Source organism: Macrobrachium rosenbergii, chromosome 47 (genome assembly GCF_040412425.1).
Source record: "Macrobrachium rosenbergii isolate ZJJX-2024 chromosome 47, ASM4041242v1, whole genome shotgun sequence".
Taxonomy (NCBI): Eukaryota; Metazoa; Arthropoda; class Malacostraca; order Decapoda; family Palaemonidae; genus Macrobrachium; species Macrobrachium rosenbergii.
In genome coordinates this window covers 22,980,222-23,005,966 of record NC_089787.1, presented here as the reverse complement: position 1 = coordinate 23,005,966, position 25,745 = coordinate 22,980,222, and the positions used below count along the sequence as shown (strand labels likewise).

The window sequence follows — 25,745 nt, the reverse complement described above, 5'->3', positions numbered from 1 at the left end:
ACAGAACATGACAATGAAATCATTATTAATATGTCACCAATAAAACAAAATCTTAATGGATAGAGTTCAGCAATTATGATTGTATACCTGTACATGGAAACACTGTTCTGCAAAACACACTAAGTTAACTTACTCGACATAAAGGATAACACTTTGGCTTGCATGATGACAGAATCAGTATTGTCCCAATATTTAGTCTTTTCATCTGATGACTTTCTCTTCTGGAGAGTAAGTCGACTTGAAGACTGATGCCACAAGACAGCAGTGCTGTTAATATTCTACTAGAAAGCTGTAAGAAATTGATAACAATGTATTTATAATGTACACAGGGCAAAATCAAACAACATATCATTCATCTGTTTTTTTTCTTCAGTAGATTAACCTCGGGTATAACATAAAATGTTAAAAATTATCCCCATTTTATACAGTATTTCTGTATATTTTGTTTTTCTACAAAACAGGCCTCATGCTTTATAACAAAGACTGACAGTTTCTTAGAAGACAACGTACGAACTGTGTGTGCTGCTGTGATAACAATGAGATGATGCAAAAATGGTGTGTGATGAAGCTAATGACGAAATGACAATGATGGTGGGTGATGAAGATGATGATGATGAAGATGGTGATTGATGATTGTGAACTAAATATTCAAAAAGGGGAAATAAGGTCACCAACACATCTCCATAAGCACGGATGTTTGAGAGAGAGAGAGAAAGAGAGAGAGAGAGAGAGAAAGATAGAAATCAAAATAATACGAATCAAATCATTTACATACAAAATGTGACTAATGATAAATTTCTCACAGGTCAAAATACAAATGGATGAAGACACGTTTGCATACAATCGTGTAACCACTGGTCAATGAACAATTCTAAATTACTACTTTTTTTAAATTTGAAGTCTTTTAATACTGGTTTACAGGTATCAAAATAAAAAAGGATAACTGCTTAATATTAGAAAAATGGTAAGATTATATTGTTACTCTGGAAAATATATGTGATGTTTGGTAATATTCGTTGAACTGTGAACTGGATCAAAATAAATTCAGCACAAACACCAATATAGTTGTTTCATTAGATTTAGATACATAATGACTGAAATGAAGTCAAACAGGAAATATTCCAATGCAACACAATAATAGCCAGTATTAATATGTACTTAAAAGAAAAAACTAAAATCCATTCCTTCCAATATTAAATTATTCTCCCCAAAAAATCAACAAAATACTGCCGAAATACCCAAGTCCTCATAAAAAGCAATCTACTGGCACAACTTCAAGGTACTCTGAGAACATAACGAACATTTCTTGTGAAAATCAAATACAGTACCTGTGTTCCAAGAAAAATAACACAATGAGTATTGCTAACGGTTAATTAGCGAACAAACGTAAGGAAAGAAAACACATGGTCCCAAATGACATACCATAACTTTCACTTTTCCTCAGCTGACAAGATGATCATAGAAAGAATGATTCAAGACGTAGAAAATCGAGGTATGAGGTGAATGACATGAGTGCTAATGATTGTAAATGCATTTCTGTGTTACCATCTGCAGTTGCCAATACTACTACCAAACTTGCTCCCCTTGAGGTGCCAACGGCCCTCAGCTGATTGTGATGGTCGTCCCTTAAAATAAAACTATATTAGCCATATACTGAGATTTACTTAGCTGCATACCCGCAGTATATGGGAACATTCCAGAGGAGAGCAGGCCTGGAAGCTATCAGGCCCTGTCACATTTTAGCTTAGATGAGGCCCTTTTTGTCTCGACCAAAAATAGCCAATATTTGTAAGGCCCCTCACTACTGTCAGGGTAAAATACCCAATATATAGGGAGGATGGACCACATCAGGTTACGAACTTGCAACCCCTCAACGTGGTCCGCCTGCACACAAGTGATATGACCACGCCCAATGCACAGGAGCAAATCGAGAAAGGCTGGCAGTGCCTCCCTCACATGTCTGTTGCGTGATCTTCCTGATGCTGCTGTTTCAGTGTGGGCCTTTGCTACCAAATCATGGCCCTCAGCACACACACTAGTACTAAACACTGTCAATAACAATTTTACACTATATAAAAATATTCCATTAAAATGTCCATTACTTCTTGGTCACAGTAGTATGGGTCCAGTTGGGCCCACAGCTCTTGATAGCTCACATATACAGAAGGATTTGTACACATGGGTGTGAGGAGGCATTGTGCGGGCTATATACACAGGTGAGTGGGTGGGCAGTGGGTACAGCTTGGCTGGGCTGTTGGCAGTGCTGCCCTTCAGGCTGTCGTCATGGGTGGCGGCCATCACAAAACGCGGGTACCAAGTACGAGCAAACACCCACCAACACTAACAAACCTTTCTGAGGTCAGATGGTTGAACAACGTGGGCAAATACCTTTGGTGCTACTTTGCCTTGCCCACTGCACCACAGCCAGGCTCCAAGTTAGCTGACTGCTGAACTCAACCACTCATACACTCTCAATCACTGCCCAGTCGGGGTCTCTTTGCAGACGGAACACTGGCATCCTCCTCCTCTTCATCCTCCTCTTGGTCTTCCTCACCAGTCTCTTCTTCGTCTTCCTCCTCCTCATCTGAATTCTCGTCGTATGCAACTAAACTTACCTGCAAGACAAAAAAGGTTCTTCCAGTGAAATTCAGTTCTACACATCATGCCACGCAGGAAAAGGGAAACCTTAATGTCTATTAATGACTTCAATAATAACATACCTCGACTTGATCACAGGGTCATGGACATTTATAGATGGAAATTAACAACATTTCAAATGGAAAACCTAGTAAGGCTTCGACAGCACTTTCAACTCAAAATGCATTTAAAAATAATATTAACTGATAAATTTTTTGCACACTTCAAATACTAATGTAGTTCCTATTCACTTTCTAAGGTGAAACCTAGACCTTGTGGGATCTCAAGCAAATTGGCCAGGATAGAGAATGGTGAGAAATCTTTTCAAACCTAACCCCTTAAAAGGAAAAACTGATGTAAAAACATCTACAATGATGATGATGATGGTGAATCAATACCCATGACCAAATCACCCATTCTTGACATATACATCTACCAATGCCCCTAAACATGTTGATGGCTATGAACTAATGAACTCCTGAAGATCCTAAATTTGTGTTCACAATATTTTTCAGTTTAAATTGGAGCACTGAATCTTCTGAATCTTGGTAGAGTATATACATTCACTCTATTCACTACCATTATTGGACATAATGTCTTCTGAGCAGAGATGGTCTTCATAAATCAAAACTTAAACGTACACAGATTTCTCCTTCATAAAACAAAGTGTTAAACCTAAGCAGATTTCTCCTAACATATCAGTTACCAAAGAAATACATGAGCCTTATTTCCCCCAAATTCTGCCCACTTGTTCTACTAATACCATGGTTACAGATGTAAGAACACAGCTGGAAGCATAAACTTTCAACTAACAGTAAAACATACACATTCAACTCCTAAAAGACTGTTCTGAAGTGTATTGATAAAATTCAGATTAATTTGACAACTGTTCTGATAAATAAAAAACCTGTTATAATAATCAAACTGAAGAACAACACGACTTGATGCTCAAAAGCAAAGGCAGCTTCACTCACTGCGTGAATAATTAACACAAATTTCTTAGACATGACAGAGCTCAGAGTATTCCTCAATTGGTTAATTTTCCTAACATTCCTGATTTACTTATGAACAGCCTTGTGTTCCGGTAAAAGATACAAACGCTCTACGTAACTGAAGGGGAGATTGTAAATTGCTATCAACTGATATACGATGCAGTTTTACCTGTCACTAACTTTAAATCTGATGAGTAACTAGAATTACTGTATTGAATGACATACACCACTTGTGATGATTAAGTTATATTGCAGAATACGAAATAAAATAGTAGGCAGACTATTAAAAAAAAATAATCCTTTTCCCACTGACAAATAACTGTAAGTAATGTCTGATTTCAGACTATAAAAAAAAAAAAATAATCCTTTTCCCACTGACAAATAACTGTAAGTAATGTCTGATTTCAAAGTGGAAATACCACAAGCCTTCACTACCCCAATGCTCAGCTATTATGAATAAGACAGTGACGATTTTGTCTGCGCAACTTCAAACTTATTACTGAATGTTGTTACAAGAAATATGTGACGAACATTCCATCACATTGCAAATCCACTATTTGTGTTGCGCAGACAATAAATAAGGACTAATGGGGGAGTTAACTCTGCCCCAACGATCCCTTTTAGGTTTTTTTGGATACATATCCAGAGGCTTGGCAATGGTGGTGAAAAACATGCAGTCTGTATACATGAAAAAGCAATGTTTTAATCTTTTAGCTTTTACTGGTTAATGTTTACTTTCTCTGCTAGTGTTCATCAAATGGCCTTAAACCCCTAAATTTTATTATTCACAGCATGCTACCAAAAAAAGATTAGTGAACACAAAACTCATAATTTAAATAGAAAAGAGCGTAGTGTTTCTAAAAATACACAAAACAAAAGAAGACAAAAGTTACCTTCTTGCGCGTTGGGACGGGGGACTTGTTGCTCTCTGGTGAGAGAGGAGAGGCAGTATTGTTATTATCTTTGTTGCCATTATTCAATAGTAAAGCCTGCTTTGCTGTGGCACCTAACATTTTACTAGCCCCATTCTCCTTCTCGGCTTTTTCTGAAAAAGGAGACGAGAGGGAATTATAAATAACATTTTAAAAAAGCTTTTCCTAATTATCGTCAATCTTCTTCCACGTGAATTAAATTGCAAAGAAACTGGCAATGATGACAAGCGACAAAATCATTGATGGAACATGAAGGCCGAGCACTGGGACTTAAGAGGTCATTCAGTGCTGACTGGGAAATTGGGAGTGAAAAGGTTCAAAAGGTGTAACAGGATGAAAATCACACAGTTGCACCACGAAATAATTGTTCTGAGAAGGCGGAAAGTAACTCAAGAAAGAGAATATGCTACAGTGTATCGCATGAGGTGCACTGACAACAATACCTCCCTACAGGGATAAATCATGAATGATACTGACCTACTGTTGGAAGGCCTGTTTCTCTGGTAGGAAGAACAGATAAACCCTCTGCTTCTTCGATCTCCTCTTCGTCGTTGTTGAACCATATCTCCTCCTCTTCATCTAGGTCGCGGACGTCTCTTCTAAATCGCGCCCCACGAACAACACCACCAATCCTGTAAAGATTGTACGTAATTGTACATAATGACATGAAACCCTTTTCAATTCTGGTTTCGTATTATCTTTAATATATACATCTTAATATTTTTTCACATACACAAGACAATGCAATTTTAATACATGCAGTCCCCGGTTAAGGGCAGGGGGTTCCATCCCGGGACAAGCGCCACTAACTGGAAATCGGCGATAATAGTGCCGAAATCCCTGCCATTAACTGGATATTGGTGCAGTTAGCCCGAAATTGGCTCGGAAATCCCCACTTAACAGTACCGAAAATCTGATTAATGACATCGTTAGGCAAGTGCCGTAACACCGAAACGCCATTAACTGAAGCTGCTAGTACGCAAATGCTCTATAAAACATTACCCATTAGAAAATAAAAAAGTGCTATCCTATCTCAAAGTTATTCGCAAACAGGCAGAACTCATGTCAACTTACACAATGAGCAGTAGCTCTCAACTTTCAATGTGGCTACCCCATGAATAATTCTCAAATTACTGTCTTGGAAACTGAAAAATTTTTTCATTTTAAAATACGGTGTAGAATGATGTAATTTTCCCCTGAAAACTGTTTTATATTTCTAAACTGCTTATCACTGGAAGGCAGTCATACCAATAAACTGGTCTGTTGAGTTTGGAAGTACAACATGTTCTTCACAGCATCCCTTCCCTTTAGTTTCTTCCTACTTGGCTGTCCAACCTCGTAAAACTTTTTCCCCAATTTACATCTTTCAGGAGAGTTCCACGAGCCTCTGGAAATGTCCTCAGTAACCAAGCTCAACTAATTTACAACAATATAACAGGACAAAGGTCAGAATTGTACGTACCCATCCAACGAAGTACTTCTCTCTCTATCTTTCAGTCTGTCTTGGTGCTGTTCATACCGCATGCGGAGGGCATTGAAGGTCTGAACGTAATCAACCCGAGACAAAACTTCCCCAAACTTCTCTACCACACTCATCCAAAGGGACTTTATATCTTCCTGCAATTGAAAAAAGAAGTTCCTTACCACAAATCCTTTACGGTGAGAAATTTCAACCACTGTTATTGCTCAGGTCACTAAGACCATGAATAAATCTACAGTAATAAATTTTAGGCCTTCCAATTATTGCAATTTAATCTCCAAATACCTGTCATTCTCAACTCCTTCAAGCTACTGACGACCCAGGAATTACAGTTTTATTCAAAATTACAAATGAATGCTATTCCAATGCCCATATCATGACTTCTGATGCAAATTTTCTTTCCTATACTGCTTATTGATCCAAATCTAAATTAAGAACACAAAGTTCAAAAAGAATAATAAATGCAAATATTTGTCTATAATTTCCCAGCAAATCATCATCTTAATAGATGGGTGAATGATTCTTAAAAGGAGATTTTCAATTGAAAAGATTTCCCAAGTGTTTTCAAACGCTTTCCAAATAAATCATACGTTATTTAATACTATGAAGCATGTTTGACACTCACCACTTTGATGTACTCAAACATTTCAATGATAGCTGAGTCCAGGAGATTATATCTCCCATTATTTCGGACAAATGCATCTACCACGGGCGCGAAGAGATTTGAGTTGACAATGTGACGGTTGTAGAAGTCATCCCGCAGACCAATGATTTTTCTCATAAACCTTAATGCACCTGGAAATGAATCAGTTGTCGATTAGTACAGAGATCCTACTGAACAATTTAATTCAAATTACATAGAATACAAGGCCAAAGGACTACCGCTAGGACATATGAGGTCATTTAACACTGAAGCGTAAATTGACTGTAAAAAGGTCTGAAAGGTGTAACAGGAGGAAAACCTTGCAGTTAGGAGAGGGAGATGGAAGAAAGAGAATATGAACAGAGGTACAGTAAAAGTAAAAGGAATGGAAAGGGTCGCAGCTCCGGGCTGAAGGGGTGCTGCAAAAAACCCTACGTAATGCCTACAGTGCACCGAATGAGGTCCACTGATGGCGCTGGTCTCTTACAGGGATTAAAATTAAACAGAAATTGTAATATGCAAAAGAGAGAGAGAGAAAAAAAATGCCATGCAATTAGCAGATATATTCAGAACAAAATTCTCGATGAAGTTGAAAAAGAGATAGAGTGAAAATTCTTTGAGAGCCATTAAATTCCAATAAAAACCTACTGAATAAATTCATTAGGTTAATACAATGGACTTACTGAGTACGAGGAATGTGTGTTTGGACTTCATTAGAACCAGGATGCGTTTGAGCAGATCACGTTGGACTATGTAGTTTTTGATATAGTAGGTGTGATGTTCTACACAAAATGCAAGCAGCTCCAAAATTAATGCCAGAAGCTGTGCAGACGGATAATCTTCTCGACCAACCTCATCTCCGACCGTATTGGACAGTAGCGGCGCTGGCGGGGGGAATTGTTTGATTACTTTCGACGGAGAAAAACACGTTGGGCTTATCATGTTTTACAAATGACGACTAATATTTACAAATACAAGACTTCTATTATAGTTCTACATTCTGTGACAAACACCCCCCCTCTTTTACACTGATCTAATATTTATTAATGCTTACTGTGATTCCATATCAAGAACTGCAGTACAATCAATTCACTGCCACTATTTCTGGAAACCTTTGACAACCTACAATAGTAATAATTTCACCTTTCTAAGTTTTATTTTATGAACTTGAAATTTTGAAACAGTGTAACTACAAAACAGATGGTGCAGTTCCTTCTATAAAATCAGGATTGACCAGTCATTTACATATGCTAAGAAAACTCATGGCAACCCTTATAACTGACAGCAAACAGTTAAATGACAACTGCATCCACTATTAACAAACCTTAAAAACTTCATTGCCTAGCTAAGCAATTTTATAATGCATAAATTAAAGGTGTAATCTTTATTTTAAAATGTTAAGGGTTTTATCCTTTTTACTCAGTTTTTCAACAACTGAAATGATCCTTTCAATATGAAAAGTTGTCTCCCCACACAAAAATCTTTTCAATGCAACTCTACAAACGAAAAACATTTTCTCTAACCAGCTAAAGTTGTTGTTGAACATACAAAACTATGTCAAACTCCTCTGTACAGAAACAAACTCCACTTTCCTTAAAAAGATGACGCAACAATCATAATAGAACCCTCGGTGAAAATGACAAAACTTCGATATACTTAAAATGAAAAAGCAACAATCATAATAGACCCCTTGGTGAAAACGACAAAACTTCAATATACTTAAAATGAAAAAGCAACAATCATAATACACCCCTTGGTGAAAATGACAAAACTTCAATATACTTAAAATGAAAAAGCAAATCATAATAGACCCACTGATAAAACAAGAAAACTTTACTTGACTTTAAATGAAAAAGCAAATCATAACAAACCCCTAGGTGACAACTAGGAACATAACAGCCCTTACCAACAAGGTAATGCATGGAGTGTTTATAAAAAAAGGTGAGGAAATCTGCCCGCTCAGACTTTGTGACGGCCGCCATCATGTTCTCGGGATCGATGAGTATGCGCAGGATCCCCATCAGCTGCACAGCACCACCCATTTCAGGATCTGAGTCGACCACCATCTGTTCAATGATGATGTTTAGCAAATACTGCTCCTGAAATGTGGGAGAGAGAGAGTGAGAAGGGGGTTAATTGACCGAGGACAATTCATACCTTCATTGTAATAATCTGCTAGATTGGTTCCTAAATACGCTAATAATGAAGTAGGGAACTTGATGTTCACCTAACAGATTTGTTCTTTTACGAGATGAAAATTACTCGCTAGTTCTGATTTTTTGGACCATCTCAAGTACTAAAATCAATAGGTACATCTTTGAATTTGACCCAACAAATACAATGCAATACAAAACCCAGTTAACCTCTATATTTATACAGTACTACAAAGTTGTAATTACAGAAATTCCTCCAAAGAAAGTCTCATAAAAAGATTCTTCCATCAACATCAATGCAACTGTTGCAATTATTACTTTCTCCTTCCTGTTCCAAAATCAGTGCGATACGAATAGACATACATACACCATCTAAATTATGACTTCTCATTAACATCAACGCAATATCTAAAGTGTTAATACATTAAAGGTAGACCTCTTCATGAAACTGATCAATGACAGCTAACACATAGCAACACAAAGGATCCTGCTTATCATAACATAGCAGCTGGATAATAAATCACAGAAAAATCAACCTAACAGAATTTTGACCTAACGATGTGATAAAACATACCACTCAACATCATGTAGGGAGGAAAACAAAGAAATACATAAAGGAAAGAAAAGGAAATGTTCTTACACTTGTTTTACTATTATCAAAACCTTTCTAAGCTGATGTTTTATGTGGTGGGAAAGATGGATCCTACAGACCATCTTCCCACCTCTACAGGTGCAAATCATCCCTTACCTCTTCAGTTTTCAGCTGTTGCTGCATCATGTACTCTCTCACCATAGAAGGAGAAAACTCTACTATGAAGCTGAGAATATCTATGGAGGCAGACTTGATCACAGGATCATCTAATCCCAGAGTGATTTCCAAGGCAGATAGAACTCCTAAGCTGGATAACGTCTGAAATCATAAATGTGACTTAGATTGGAACTCCATTACACAGTTCTGCAGTAAATGAGAGGTGGTAAGTTTCTAATTTATGAGATATTGATCATTTACTCTTTATCGAAAATTTACAACCCAAAAGGAAGGGGTTTCTTGAAATGCAAACTTGGATATCTGTATGATTCCTGATAAAACTTAAAAGGCAAAACCAAATATATAAATATAATTCATTCCTTAGGCTTTATAGCAGCAAGGCTGGAACCCATTTTCATTATAATGGCTGAAGTATCTGACAACAAAACCACCTCATATAAAGTTGGAAGCATTTTCCAAACCAATACCTTGAAGAACTGCTCCCTACTGGTGGGCTGGAGGGTTTGCGAAAAGGTACAGAACTCCTTCAGAAAAAGGACAAGATCCCTTCGTTTCTCCATCGGGATATCTTCATCGACGCCCAACTGGTGAAACAACTCGCTTAGAAATCGTTCATCCTCCTGCAATGGAAAACAAAACATTAATCATCTGTAAATTACCCAGGGAATATATGGAATGGAATGGAATATAAAATCTACGCATTCAGTGCTGAGAGGGAAATTGAATGTAAAAAGGTTTAGTGGTATAACAGGAGGAAAACCTCCCAGATGCATGGTAAAAACAATTCTTAAGAGAAGGTGGAATGTAAGATGGACGCTGCAAAGGACCTTAAGTAATATCTATAGTGCAATGCTAAGGTACACTGATGCCCTTTAACCACCTACGGGTAAGGATGAATGTAATCATGAGACTCAAAGATCATGCAAAAGAAATGGAATTAAATCAACCTACACTAGATGCTTCAAGACTATGCAACTGAGCCACAGCAACTATAAATTTATGTGACTTCTTTTTTATAACAAGGCAAAAATGGCAAGAACACTGTACATCAAATATTCCAGCCCAACATACCTGTATAAGAGAGACAATCTCAACTTTGTTGAAGAAGATAAAAGACGATAAAGTTGACAACATGTTCTCTTCAAAAACAGCTGGAGTAGGGAGGACTACATCTTGAATATATTGCACTCGGTAGGTCTGGTGAATTTTACTTAACAACTCACTATTCTCAATGGGTATAACCTATAAACAGATAAAATCATTACTAGGAATACACATAGAATGCTGAACATTCTAAGATAGATATCAGTCAGATTAAACATCCAGGAAGTTATGATCACATTTATTTAAACTTTCAATCAAACAATATTATACAAAAATACTCTCTCACATTTTGGTCTCATATTTTCATATTCATATATCATACTACCACTGTACCTACAACTGCAATGAGCCCAATTTAAACATTATACATCCTTTCACAAAACTTGATGACATTTGAATAAGAAAAACCATCAATCTAGCAAACAATTATGAGAGGTGGGGAGTTACTAACTTTGAACTAGTGATACAATTAGACTGCAGATCTTGGGGACCAAAAATTATTCACAGATTTTCCCCTTCAACTGAGGCTCAAACCCACAACCCCTGCAACATTTGCTAGAACTAACTCTGGCATGTATGAAAAAACACTTGAAAATAGTTTCTCTGTTACTTGCATACATTTATTCTGCTAAAACCAATAAGCAATGTCAGCTGAACCCCTTAAAAAGGCCCCTCATGGTTGCTACTGTAGAGCATATTATGGGTTGGCCATGCTCTAAAAGTAACATTATTGATGAAAGTGCAGAAATGTTACGCAGTAAAATGTCAAGATTTCCCAGGCCAACCCCATAGATATACTTCTTAAATTAAGACTTAAACATTAACATCAAAGTAGGAATAAGTAGTTAGACAGCCAGGTGGACAAAGGTGAGGGAACCACCTCAAGGCAAGACAGAACAAAGAGTTAAGACTAAAGGTACTAGGAGTAAGCTAGGTATTGCATGTTGTGGAAACTGCAGGATTATACTGCACAGTTGAATCCAGGTTACAGTAAATGTTTCTCTTGAAAACAGATTGTTGCAAGCAAATGAAAAATAGTTACCAAAGGAAATTAAGTTTGCTAGAATAGCACAAACATTTGAATATCAGCCTCCACAAATGTACAAACATCACTTGACAGGTTTTGACATTAAAAAATGAAAATGAAAACCTCATCCTACATATAAAAAGTTTAGTATGTGATTTTTTGTTTGCACAGCCATACCATACTAGCATTTCACATTAAACCTCACTCGTGGGAGTTTCTGCACACAGGTGAAAGATAAACATGTGCACTTTACTCTCAGTACAAAACTGTTTGGTATGCAACTTTCCCTGTGACATTCACGTACAAGCCACAGACTTTACCCTTAACCATTACTCCTTGGAATTTTTGTACAAATGTAAGGTGGCAATGTTCACTTCACCCTGCATGTACGATGGTTTAGTATTGTTACCTGTTTATTCACTTTCCTCACAATAAAATTTACCATAATGATCTCCAACAATTGCATTTATAGAGGTGCTTAGATGTCACAACCAGCAGTGTAAGTTGCTAGATGTAGATTCATCACAAACATGACTTCAGAGCAGGTCACTAAGTGACGAATAAGATGGCCACAGTCAGCATCTAATAGTTATAATGTACAGTACACAAATTCTGAACTGTACTGCAATTGTTGTGAACTTCTTGCACGAACTAAATGTGGTTTACTGCATATAGCAACAGTTTTAATTTACTATACTTTGTTACCCACATAACCACCTTTGCCAATTTATACCGACTGATACGCTTATGTAAATAGAGGATATTCAATAGCCTATAATGCTAAAACATTGTTGACATATACCGATGGGTTGGTGGATTAATACCACTTGAAGAGTAACCATATTTTCTTTACATACAGGTAGTTTGGTATATAATATTTCCTTTTATGAGTGGTCATGATGTAACACAGTCTTCACAAGCGCAGGGCACTACCAAATCATGTCGCAAAAGGTTACAAAACTGAAGCGAGGCTAACAATCTTACAGTCCTATAAATATCTTACGGAACTTGACTTTAAAACACAACTTTCCGGTACAATTATTCTATGATTTTTACACTGCCCACTAAAACTCACCTCTTTGAACTTTGCTATACTTTTCAAATACTGTCTGTGTCTTTTAGGGTACGGAGAGGATGGATCATATTCTAAGCACCCAACAACATCAAAGATTGTGTCGTCGGCAAACATGATTTCAAAAAGGGCATTTTTGTTGAGCAGGAAAACATTTTTGAAGATCTCGTACAAAAGGTGAAGACCCTCCATGTTTTCCAAATCTTCACAGGTGTGAAACACAGAGACGAGCTTCTTAATGTAACCTTCATTTTCCAGTGCTATCGCCAACTTTTCTCGTCTTACAGGAGAATGTAAACAATTACTAATGACCTGAAATAGACAAATTAATGCTTTGAAAGTCACAATCATATTTCTTCCAATATTTCCATGCTTAAACAAGAAACCATTGCACTAAATTCTGCAAAAAGCAGCTGACAAATTGCTTTTAAAGTTATAATCATAATATTTCTTCCCATGTTCCTAATTTTAACAAACACAACACATTCAAAACTACAAAAGGGACCAGACAAATTATTTTCTTTAAAGCTACAACCATATTTCTTCAATTATTTCCATTCTTGATAAACAAACAGCTGACTTAAGACTACAAAAGGACTTGGCATGGGCAAACCCACCTCATTAATGTCTTCTAACCGGCCTATTTCACAAGGAGGTAGTTCTACCCAAGGATTAGTGTCCGACACATCATCAAACCTTTCATCTTCGCTTTCCTCTACGATATCTTGAGTAATATCTACACTGGGGTCCTTTCCTTGTACCTGTACATAGAAAATAAATTAATATGCCATAATATTCTACACTGACATTATCACAATGTTTTTACAAATGATGACTTTACTGTACAACAAAAAATTTCAAAACAAAAACAAAAAGCCTTGCCTTTTTGACAAATAAAAAACACATTTACAATAGTTATCATTATTATTATTATTATCAAACAGGAGATGAACCCTATTCATATGGAACAAGCCCACACGGGCTATTGACTTGAAATTCAAGCTTCCAAAGAATATGGTGTTCATTTGAAAGAAGTAACAAGGTAATAGGAAAGAGAGAAAGATGACATCAATTATCAGAAAAGAAAAGAAAAAATAAGTTAGCAAATTAATAAATAGATAACAATGTGAGCAACATTTTAAAATACAGGAAGAATTACTTTAAGGTAATAACAAAATGCATCTCCGCTTCAACTTTCAGTTTGAGGAATAAAGGATGTCTTGGTAACGAGAAGACTCAAAAATAACTCAAAATGAGACAGTAGTGATATCTGATAACCTACCTGACAAATTTTCTCCCAAATTTCATCACAGCCAGCCTTTTCCTGAAAGCTTAGAGCAAGATCAAAGTTCTCCCCCTCTGACCACACGATTAGCGTTCCTTGTTGCTTCTGATATGCAGTGTCTGCCTGTATTCTGGATTCCAAAAGTAGAGAACCATCTGACTCTGCACGCACCAAGAGGGACATGCCCTTTAGTCTTTCCACGTACCTGAAACAGAAACAGACAATTAGGGATTGGAATATGGGATTCAGCACTGATGCCAAATGCTGGGAGCTATGAGGTCATTCGGCGCTGCAAGGAAAATTGAGAGCAAAGGTTGTTTTCAAGGTGTAACGGGCAGAAAATCTTGCAGTTGCACTTTGAAACAATTGTTGGATGAGGGTGGAAAGTAAGATGGAAGAAAGAGGGTATGACCAGAGGTACAGTAATAGGAATGAAAGGGGCTGAAGGGACGCTGCAAAGAACTTTAAGCGCTGATGGCACTACCCCCCCTTACAGGGAACAATTTGGGAGACACTCCCTTCACTAAACATGATGGAACACTAAACAAACTTGTCATTTGCCACAGAACAGTAAGTATGATGCCTCCCATTTAAAGCATAATAACCATTAAAAAAGTCTTCTGAACTAAACCACAAGGAAAACAGCAACAAAATGACTCTACCAGTCGTACACGCAGAAAAAAACGACCTACTACACTCAAGCCCTGGGCTTTACAAGTAACTACAAATTGTATCGTAACATTATCTTGAAAAATACCAATACCTTTAATCCCACCACATCCACAGGTGTGTCATAATCCCACGATGATAACCAGTTTACAATTACACCAATATGGTTCTTGAACTTTGAAAAGCTACGCTGCCTTGCAACTTTGACGAAAAGAGACATCTCATAATTTAAGTCCTTTCAACCTTCAAAACATTATGCAAAAGAAAATCTTTTACTAGCTTAAGAGAAAAGATTCATTTAAACTGAGTAACTAGAGCAGGAAATGTTCAGTTATTTTCAAGCACTCAACAATTCATAAACAAAACGAGACTGGTACCAATGGGCCAAAATTCCTTCAACGGAAGCCTGGTACCATGATTCTGATGGTGTGATCTAAACAGTAAACATGAAATTTGACTTCCAAACATTCACTTTCACTCATTTTTCCCCTAACACTACCAAAAATTTTTTATATAATGCTTTGAGTTTTTTTTACGCTGAAATTAGTTCTCCAAATTGGACAACTAGTACCTATCTCTAATCCCAATCTATCCATTTCTTATCCCTTTATCTCTCAAGGCCCCTTTTTGATATAGATTCTCCTTGTTTCTTCAGGTCACAGTTGATGAAAGTGAATAAAATTGGATTCACTTACACTTCAAAATCAATTTCAAGTACAGTAATAAAACAAAACTAATTAAAATATTTGATCTGTGTACAAGATAATTATTTTCTCTTTTTCTTTAGTTCTGCTTCAAGGGTATTAAAGATATCACACAAATAACACTTTGAAACTTCTGAACTTCCATGTATGTTCAAACTACTGGTGTCTACATCATGCATTCATCGTATTATTATTATTAAAAAGATGAATCCTATTAATATGGAACAAGCCTGCAGGGGCCACTGACTAAATTCAAACTTCCAAAGAATATGGTACTCATTAGGAAGTAAGAGAAGGTAAAGGGGAATTGACACATAATACAAAATCCTGACTGAATGCATTTACACGTAGAACAAGCCACATGAAAAATGCTTTACTATACTTCATTTCAACGCTCTGAAAGACCTAATCCAGGTCGGAAACTTACGAAGACGTAACGTGTCCTGTGCCTCTGTCATCCCACTGACGGTCAGCGTTCAGCGCATACAACTTCACTCTGCGCCGTGCCATTCTGTCAGCCATGTCTCCTCTGTGTACCCCACCCACAGCTTTTGGCTCGGCTAGAGATCATCAATTCTTATCAACATCTGAAAGTAACAAGATCTGTTAACACCCGTAATTATACATAAAAGACAATACAGTATACAATTTATGTAGACTGACAAGGCACTGGGACCCATGAGGTCATTCAGTGCTGAAAGAAGAGTTGAGGAAAAGGTTACAACAAAGGTGTAATAAAAGGAAAACCTCACAGTTGCACTGTGAAACTTTTGTCTGACGAGGATGGAAAGTAAGATGCAAGGAAGAATATGAAAGGAGGTACAGTAAAAGGAATGAAAGGGGTTGCAGCTAGGGGCCCAAGGGACGCTGCAAAGAACCTTAAGTAATGCCTACAGTGCACCGCACAGCACTAGCCCCATACGGGCCTGTAATAATAAATCTCTTAATGACATGCAATGTTTCTTTAAATCGTGAGGCTGTACGACTAAGCAAATGAAAAGCTTCTTTTCCTACAGAGTTCTCCTGGCATTTCACATCGACGTCGCTTTCTAAATACGCCCTTCTTCGACCATTAAGTCGTTAACTCTTGGGCAATTGTTGGCTTGCCCTTGACTTCACCTACTGGTACCTATTTCCCCAACTCTATAGTACTGCATAATGTATGTAAATTTGGTGGGAACCCCTCGATCTCATTTCCAAAGTACTGTGATACCCTAATGAATAAAATAGCAAATAGAAAAGGAACAGCCCCACTTAATGAATCTCAATTAAATGGACTTCTTCTGTGCCTCTCTGCCACATTTTCACCACTAATTTTTGCTTGACTACCATTTTAAAGGTCATACATTTTCAAATCTCCTAACCTGAATGTTAAGTGTAAAAGTATTACAGGTTAGTTTTGTTTAGGAACAATGTGGAATTGCTGTTAGCTCAAGATATCTATAACGATATTAAAATGCAGGCTATTTGTTACTTATAAGAAAGTCAGAACCCGGCTCCACCAAAGTGTCTATCAAATTGAGATGCTACTGCATACCTCGCAAAGCACTGGTAAGTGATTACAAAACATTCAAATCGAGTAAAATAAAAAATAAAAACTTGAATTACCCATCTTAAAAAAACAACCTAGACACCCCATCTGTGTTTATAATGACACAAACAGCATCGTCACATCGAAATACAAACAACCTTCTCAATAATCCCAACTTTTTGCAGGCATTTTGATAAAAGTGTACATTCTTCTTCATACGAAAGCAAAGAATACACAAAACCACTGACTTAAAAGCAATGAAAGCACCAAATAAACCAATAATGACGCAAATAACAGTTGCCAACAAACATGAACTCGAGAGAAAAACCACTGTGAACAGAGGTATGACTGTACAATTATACAATTTTTCAGGGTTTTTAATTTCTCTGACAGAAAATTAACTACTAATATAGAATACAGACGAATTTACAATATAAAAAATATACTGACGTGCACTGCAATCACAGAATGAAACATGATTAGAATTAATCTAAAAAATCTGTTGACAGACTCTGGTTTGATAGACACATCATCCCCAAACAGAAATTATAAACAGACTGGGCAGGGTACTGAACATTCTCAAATGTAACCATTCATATCTGAAGCCTTAACTGCCTGCAATTTTGATTGTGAAGGCAATTTGACCTCAGAACAGAATGCTGCACTAGGAAGGAGGAAAAATGTGCATAGGAGAAAATAAACACACAAATGAACATTACAGAATCCCTGTTTGCTCATATAAGATAAAATCCTGGCCCTGGGCCAATTCACAGTTAAACTCTTATAACCTGTTATCACTCCTTGCGTAATATAGGCTACAATGTCCACAAGAAAATTAACTCCTTTTTTGCACTCTAATAAAGCCAAATTAAACCACTAGTGTTGTACAAATTCAAATTTAAATTTCACGACCCATGTACACCTGAAATAAGGTACCATGGCAAAAGTGAAGGTGTTCCATTCACTGGTTTTTGTTCTGCTGGGAAGAAATTTCTAGATTTTATTTTGTGTATGGGGTCATGCAGTTACATACCTAGAAATCTGGTCCTACTGTTTCAAATTTTGACACTGGGCCCATTTATGGAATATGGAATTTAGACCAGAGGCCCTGTGCTAGGACCTATAAGGTTAGTCAGCATTGGAAGGGAAATTGATGGTAGAAAGGTCTGAAAGGTGTAACAGGGGGAAAACAATTGCTGGGAGAGGGTGCTAAGCTAAATGGAAAAAGAGAATATTAATGGAGGTACAGTAAGAGAAATAAAGTGGGTTGCAGCAAAGAACCCTAAGTAATGCCTACAGCGCTGCGTGAGGTGCACTGACGGCACTACCTCTCTGCGAGGCTGGGCTGATTGTTGTGAACAGTGATTCAACGATGCTATAATACACAGACACTTGAACACAGGCATCAGAGATGTACTTTAACAGTAAAAACCTCTGCAGAGCTTACAACGCCTAGTAATGTTTATTGTATTTTTTGAAGTAAAAATAAATCATGAACACTTTGAATTACACCTTTGAAAATTCTGCAGTATAATCATATTTCTTTCTAACAAAGTAGTACAGACAATTAATGAGTTTGAAATGATATACATTATGTATTATATTGTTCACTGTCTAGTGTCAATTGGGAAAAAGCCATTAATCAATTCTGATAGAATCTTTCAATAAAACATACTGTAATTTATTGGAACAAATGACTGTGCTGACCAAATACAAACCACTCTTCAATCTGTGGGAGTGGTTGTGGGAAGGCCCATCTTAAAAAGCTCACAGGAATTCTGTTATAACTTCGTATTCACGTTGACATATGGAATGCCTAAAGGAAAACTTGAATTTTTTTTATTTTTCCCGTTTTCATTGCTTACATATAGTCTTGCCACTTTAGCCTTGAGTGCTGCATACAAAAAGTATTCCACCACAATAAAAATATTCAGTATAATGTATGAAAAGGTTAACGCACTCAAACTTTTGCCATTCACTTTTACCTATAGAACATCACTTTTACCACAAACGCAACATGCATTTATTAAATGCACAGGAAGTCACCAGCTTTCAAGGTGAATAAAGAAAAATCATCAAGACTTCCAGAGTATAATCTTTGAATACGTTTGCGAGACCTTGGTCACATCTACATGCAGCCTACATTAAAATTCCAAGCTCATCTCGCCAAACTATTTGAGGATGCTTCCAGATTGTCTCACTGTTTGCTTCTACATAAATAGCAATCTCTATTTCTTGAGTGGAAAACAGTTACTAGAGTAATCTCTGGCAAACTGTATCTTCATGTTTTGTCGCAAAAACTGATACGTAAGTACAGTAACCGGCAGTACATACATATTACAAAACTATACTTCCTTTACTTTATGGAAAAAACAATCAACATTTTGGATGGAAATTGTACTGTAATCCACCGAGCAGTCTTTAATCCCTTTTCCACAACCTTTAATAATCCTCTCACATGCCAAAAAGAAGCAAAATACTTCTGACTACAACAGGAGACAATACGACCAAATTGATCAAATTGATCAAATATGACATCACGTGGGGAAACTTTTACCTCACTGAATATTCTCTTTCTGTTGTAGATGAATGATCTATATGCAATAGACCCTTTTCAATATTTTGTAGCCTATACTGGGAAACAAATTCACAATGATGTGTAAGTCCAGTTTATCTACAATTTTATCATAAATGATACAGGTGTTAAAGTTATAGATTTGAGTTAAGCACATGTATGTTAACGTGAATTAATTCAATATTAAAATGTTAATCTGGTTATCTTGTACACTTTTCTGAGTACCATGAAGACATTTTGTAAAATGCAGTAACCAGCATCAATAATCAGGTATTAATAAAGTGTTTCCTTAATCTGGTGCAAGTAATTTGGCTTTTTCTGCAAAGTTATAACGAATTTCATCAATCAACAATAACACAGTGAATCCTTAAAAGTTTATATATGAACAATATCTACAAAACAAAGCACTATATCCTGTAAAAAGAAAAATGCAGGAAATAACACCATTCCACACTTTATTTATGCATTGTTCTGTATATTACAAATCTAAAAATAATGCCATTAACACACGTACACATTACATAACGTCCAATTCCATACATAATTTGGTCTCTTGTATTACTTTACAAACACTCCACAAAATTCAATGCATCTGATGCAACACTGGCCAGAATGTTTCGATAATAAATACATGGTATTATGGCCCAGTTTCAATTTATGTGAAAGTACAGCCTATACAGGTGTGTGTGACCACTTGGGATGACTAATCAATTTGTCTGAATGACATACAGCCATTGTTCAGAAAATGAGGAACGGCTTTTGAGGGGTAATAGAACGCACCTGCAATTATTTTCAACACACTCAGCACTGAAAACCTGGGGTTCCTAAAGCACTGTAATTAATAAACAGTATATAGTAGTTCGGAAATTCCACTAAATTCAGGAAGAGGCAAAGGCTGAATGGTTTAAATGATTTTCACTGCCTTGTCATTACAACTGGCAGAGAAAAAAATGATAACTAAATCACTTTTTCACAAAAACGAGCCAAAAATCAACTGGGCAATGATCTGCTATAGCGAAGTATGTTATAACCTATAGAAATTAATGTGAAACTGCCTCAAACCTTACATACCAGCTATAGTAATTAAAAGCTGTACAGCTTGCTTGCCTACATTAGCTTATATTAACAGCTAATCAAAATGTCAACAATAAGGATTACCACATATACTAAACAGTTCCGTGCACCTAAGACCAATAAGCCGGCTTTCATATACCTATGGTCATATAGACTAACTCCAACGACCAAAGCCCACACTGCGAGTCTAAACAGAGCCAGTTCATTGAAAGTGAAAGCTCGACAAGCAGGCTTAACATTATTAGGTTAGGTTACTCTGTATACTCATTCTTCAATGCTCAATCCCCTCTCAATTTGCAAAACATTCAGAATCCCAGCTACCTTTCTTAGTATAGGTTAGCTTTGTATACAGCAGACGGACAGAGCTCTAAGGATTTTGGGTACCGCCTAAACCAAAACTAAGCTACACTAACCTGGTACCCGTTAACATAACATCTCCTAAAAATCAACCACAATACAAATGCCTAGGCTAGAACTGATGGCATGGGGCTGCCACATATTGGGGGTCCAGGGTGCTTATGATTAGATCCAAACGGGTTATGCTACTGGCTATAAATCCTTTACTATGGTAATGGGATCATTTATTTTCAGCTTGAAATTCATGGTTTCTCCATGGGGGGATGGAACCTCATGTTAGGTTAGGTTTCAGAATGGGAAGTCAGAATGCATTCCTGTACACAGGCTGCTCTTAGCAAAAGCAACTCTCAAAATCAGCATTGCCAGAGAAGCACACTAGCGGTGCACGCCAAGAATGTTCCCGTAATTAGCAATAACTCTGACAACATGTGTAAACAAACACCACTTACAACTGCTGCGTCAAAGGCCATCCATATCTCTGCAATTTATAACAAATTTACCAACATTTGGCACAAGTGTAACTTGGGTTGGGCTAGTGCAAGAAGTACCAGAATAAATTGCATTTATCCAACCTTATGGTCACCTAAGGTTCTACAACTAACACAGTGACACAGTTGCACAGACCTGGTCTGAGACAAGGCCTAACCTAAGGATAACCCACAGTCGACTTTTTTGCAGCTTAAAATGAAATGACACCATGCCAACTAACTCGACTGTATCGCAGAAAGTGAAATAAAGAAACGAAGCCTGATAAAAGGTAATAAGAAGCCATAGGAAAGATAACAAAGAAAGGTGACCTGATTAAACTTGGTGACAAGTGAGTCACTGGATTTATGTTGGTCGAGAAGAAACTATTCAAATTCTTGAAGAATCTGATCAAGTGTACCAGATATAAACATGCTGGTTATAAAAAGGCAGGAGTTGTGCACACCATACATCTGTGTTTAGACATTTTGCAGTAGAGTGAGGAATTCAGAAATCTCCCTCCATTGGCTTTTTATGGAATATAAAATTTAGGCCAAAGGCTAAGCGCTAGGACCTATGAGGTCATTCAGCAACGAAAGAAAAATTGAGGGTAAAAAGGGTTTAAAGGTGTAAAAGGAGGAAAACCTTGCTGTTGCACTTTGAAACAATTGTTAGTAGAGGGTGGGAAGTACGATGGAAGAAAGAGAATATGAATGGAGAAGCAGTAAAATTAATGAAATGGGTTGCAGCTTGGGGTTCAAGGGATGGTGCAAAGAACCTCAAGTAATGCCCACAGTCAATATCATGGAAGGTTCTGTAACCCTATGGTGTTCCAGTTAAAAAAATAGGCTAAATGAAACTACCCTTGTGCAAAGCAGATGCTAAATGAATATTGCATGTCCAATATGGTTTACTCGCAGTGAATAGCTGTTTGTTTTAGGTTACATGATTTATCATCTTTTGACATTTGCCTTTCCATGGATTTCAGCCTATGATGGAAAAAGTAGTTTGTGATGGAAGAGAAGGTTTACACTAAGAGTAATAATGGAATGCTGACAGGCTCTGAATCAAGCGGATGATGCAATCCCAACCAGCAGAACAGCACACGATTTGATTTACACAACTTGTTTTAGCAAGATGCATCATGTATCTACAGAGGTAAGCTAAGATAAATGTACTGAAAATATGATGAAAAGATATCATTCCTACATATTTTGGAATAACGGTATCTATAGCACAGGTTCTCGTGAGATGGAATTTGAAGAGAAGACTGAAAATGACATATCACATAAAGGTCAGAGGCTCACTAACACTTGGAAATGACTGGAACTGAATACTAAAGTATTCCGAGAGATTTTGCCGATTTTAGAATAAAGCAAGAATGTCAGCGAGTCGGACGGCACACAAAAATGTGAAATCCTACTATTAGGAAAATAACAAGGATTCCATATGTAGATGAGATACCAATGAAGGAATTGGAAACGACTTGGACGTGTCTTTTCCATATTCCCAACGTGAATTACCCAAGTCAGCCGGGATTTGCTCAACAAAGAGAGTTGGGAGACCTACACCATCTCGGCCAAGACCTATAAGCGGGGAGGCTCGTGATGATTATTAAATATGTGGCAGTGAAAACGGGACGGTTGCGAGTGACTGAATAATCCACAATTCCTTGGTATCACAATTAAGAAGATAAATTCTCCTCAGTCAACACCAATAAAGCTTATACCCGTGATAGTGAGAGCATTTATTCTTTTTCATGTGTTATGTAACGTAGGTTACCCTTGTGTCTTTGGGCCGGACGCTAAACACCGATGTAGCCTAATCGTAAATTTTATTTCATGGGTCATTTTTTAACGCCACTTATTATAAATCGGGTGGATCTGGTTTTCTGAAATATTTTGATAGGAATCTGATTACCATATTCCATTAAGTTTTTAATGGGGCTCCGACTCATTTTCATTTCAACTGCAGATACTTCATTAACCTATCACACCTGTCAAAATAACAGGGGGGGGGGGAATGTCAGTACAGAAGCCATACCTTTAGGGCCAGGCAGCCAAAAAAGGTCGTAATTAATCCACCTAAAATAAACCCCGATAATCTAAGTTAAGGTTACCCTGGGAAAATTTAAATTATTGCATATTCTTGTTCTTCCCTTAGATCTATTTGCATTTCTACCCCTCCCCCCAAAAAAGAACCCATCTCCCAAGAGAGAACTTAACCTGATTGTTGGATTAAAGCATTTCTAATGGAAACAAACCACAGCTTCACCTTAATCACGTCAAAATAACTACGACATCACAAACCACATTCCGTTATAGCCTCAGACTGAACGTATTTTTATATAGTCACCAAACTGACTACAAGACTAGACTTGCCTAGCCTGGGGTATTTTGACCAAGGATAAGCCCACCTTCCCGTATACCTCAGTCCGCATTTCGGGCAACTTACGATCTAAGCGGCTTAGGGTAGGTTACTGATGTGGCCCTAACCCAGCCTGCTGCTTTTAAGCCACGTTAACCTAACCTCGACTCCGCAGAGAGAAGCAGCCTAACCTAGAGCTTAAGGTCATGGTAGGCTTTGCCTAATGCAGCCTGCAACTTGCAAAGGATATAGGGTAGGCCTATTCTAGCCTATGGGGATGCATTATAAGGATAACCTTGACCCACCATTCTGATATTACCTAGGAAGGATAAACCTATTGTATTAAAGCCTCGGGACTAATTTACCCACAATGCATCTGTACGGATGGCCTGAGGTAACCTAGGCCTACTTTAGGCCTATATCTTTTTTTAATTAAACTAAGATGTGGGGGGGGGGAATTAGTCGAGGCCTATGCACTAAAATTAATTATTTTAAGAGTGAAATTAGCTTAACCTGACCTTGGCTCCCATAGACCTACGCCGACGGAGGACCTGTCGTAACTATCGATAGGCCTACGGGGGGGGGCCACCGTTTCCCCAACCCAAAAAAAGGGGTTAAAGGTCCCCCCCCTGACCCAAAAACCGACACCCCCCCAAAAAAAAATACTCACCAAGACGAGAGCACCTTGGCGTCGCAGGGCTGGTGGCGGCGATACTGACGAAGGCGAGGAACGAGGAGTAGTAGCAGCAGCAGCAGAAGGCGCAGAAGGAGGAACCCATATTTTACTGGTGGTCACTGGGCCTCACGGAGTCTCTCTTTCTCTTTTCCTTCTTTCTCTTTTCTTTCAGAAGGGGGGGAGAGGAAAGGGGGCGACAACAACAGGAGAGAGAGAAAGGGGGGAGGGAGGGTTTCTCACTCGACGACTCCAACTCTATTTCACTGGTCCGGTCATGTTCGTGTGGGAGAGAAAGTGCGAGAGAGAAAGTGCGAGAGAGAGAGGACGAATGGAATGGGGGATGAATAAATGGGAATAACGATAATAACGTCGGCGGAACCTTTCACCAACACCACAAAGAGAAGCGGCGGCGGCGGCGGCGGTGGCCGCTGCTGATGGTGCTGCTGCTGTCGACTTCTTCCTCCTCCTCCCGACGAGGCATTCGGGGTCTCTTTCTCTCTCTCTCCTGCCGAAGGAGCGACTTTAACCACCGAGAGAGAGATAGATAGGGAGAGGAGAATAATAATATGACGGCGACGGCGACGACGGCGACGGAGAGAGAAAGATCACAGAAGACACACACTCTCACACACAAACTCTCTCTCCCTCTCTCTCTCTTCGCTTGTCCTTCTGCTCCTCCTCCTTCGTTTCCCGGGGCAGGCGCGTCCCTGTCTCTCTGTGCGGCGCTCTCCCTCTCTTTCCCTCTCTCATTCACGCGCGCACGGACGTCTGTGTGTCAACACGGCGGGGATAAATATCGGGCTCTGTCTCTCACTCTCATCAGTGGCGACGACAGAAGAAGGAGGCGGCCATGTTGGATTTAAACCATAACAGTCCACGGGGTCCACAGGCACGGCCGCCCTCTCCACACGCTCACGCCAGCGAGTCGTCGCGCCAAATTCGAAGCCAGCGTACAAAGTGTTTTTTTTTTCCTTCTATTTTCACGTCGCGGTTCCTTCGTTTCCCTGTTATTAATTAGGATTGTTTGATAGGATTTGGGGTCTAGGAAAGAATTGGCGTCGGGAGAAGAGCGGGCGAGCGAGGCGAGGGCGCCAACACGCTCGCGCCAGCAAGTGTAGCGCCAAATACGAAACCAGCGTACACAGTGGGTTTTCTTCGTATGTTTATTTCGTGGTTCCTTCGTTTGTTTATTATTAATTTAAATGGTTCCGTTAGTTTTATTTTTATGAAATA

The 25,745-nt window shown here is 38.1% G+C and overlaps 1 protein-coding gene across 2 annotated transcripts; it reads right to left on the bottom strand.

Annotated features, from left to right (window-relative positions):
- Nucleotides 1-348: 348 nt before the first annotated feature.
- On the bottom strand, nucleotides 349-25,624 carry flfl (serine/threonine-protein phosphatase 4 regulatory subunit 3 flfl). Of its 2 annotated transcripts, none has more exons than XM_067090216.1 (15): nucleotides 24,507-25,624; nucleotides 15,895-16,054; nucleotides 14,092-14,299; nucleotides 13,427-13,570; nucleotides 12,813-13,121; nucleotides 10,678-10,848; nucleotides 10,074-10,226; nucleotides 9,586-9,747; nucleotides 8,591-8,783; nucleotides 7,368-7,568; nucleotides 6,667-6,836; nucleotides 6,024-6,178; nucleotides 5,039-5,193; nucleotides 4,523-4,674; nucleotides 349-2,615 (listed from the first exon to the last, which is right to left on the bottom strand). In XM_067090216.1, the coding sequence occupies exons 2-15, from the start codon at nucleotides 15,987-15,989 to the stop codon at nucleotides 2,472-2,474; spliced, it is 2,412 nt and encodes an 803-aa protein (XP_066946317.1). In that variant the 5' UTR covers nucleotides 15,990-16,054; nucleotides 24,507-25,624; the 3' UTR covers nucleotides 349-2,471. The 2 variants fall into 2 exon arrangements, with proteins under 2 accessions (XP_066946317.1, XP_066946318.1); XM_067090217.1 differs by having other exon boundaries at nucleotides 5,039-5,160; nucleotides 24,507-25,428.
- Between the last annotated feature and the right edge of the window lie 121 nt (nucleotides 25,625-25,745).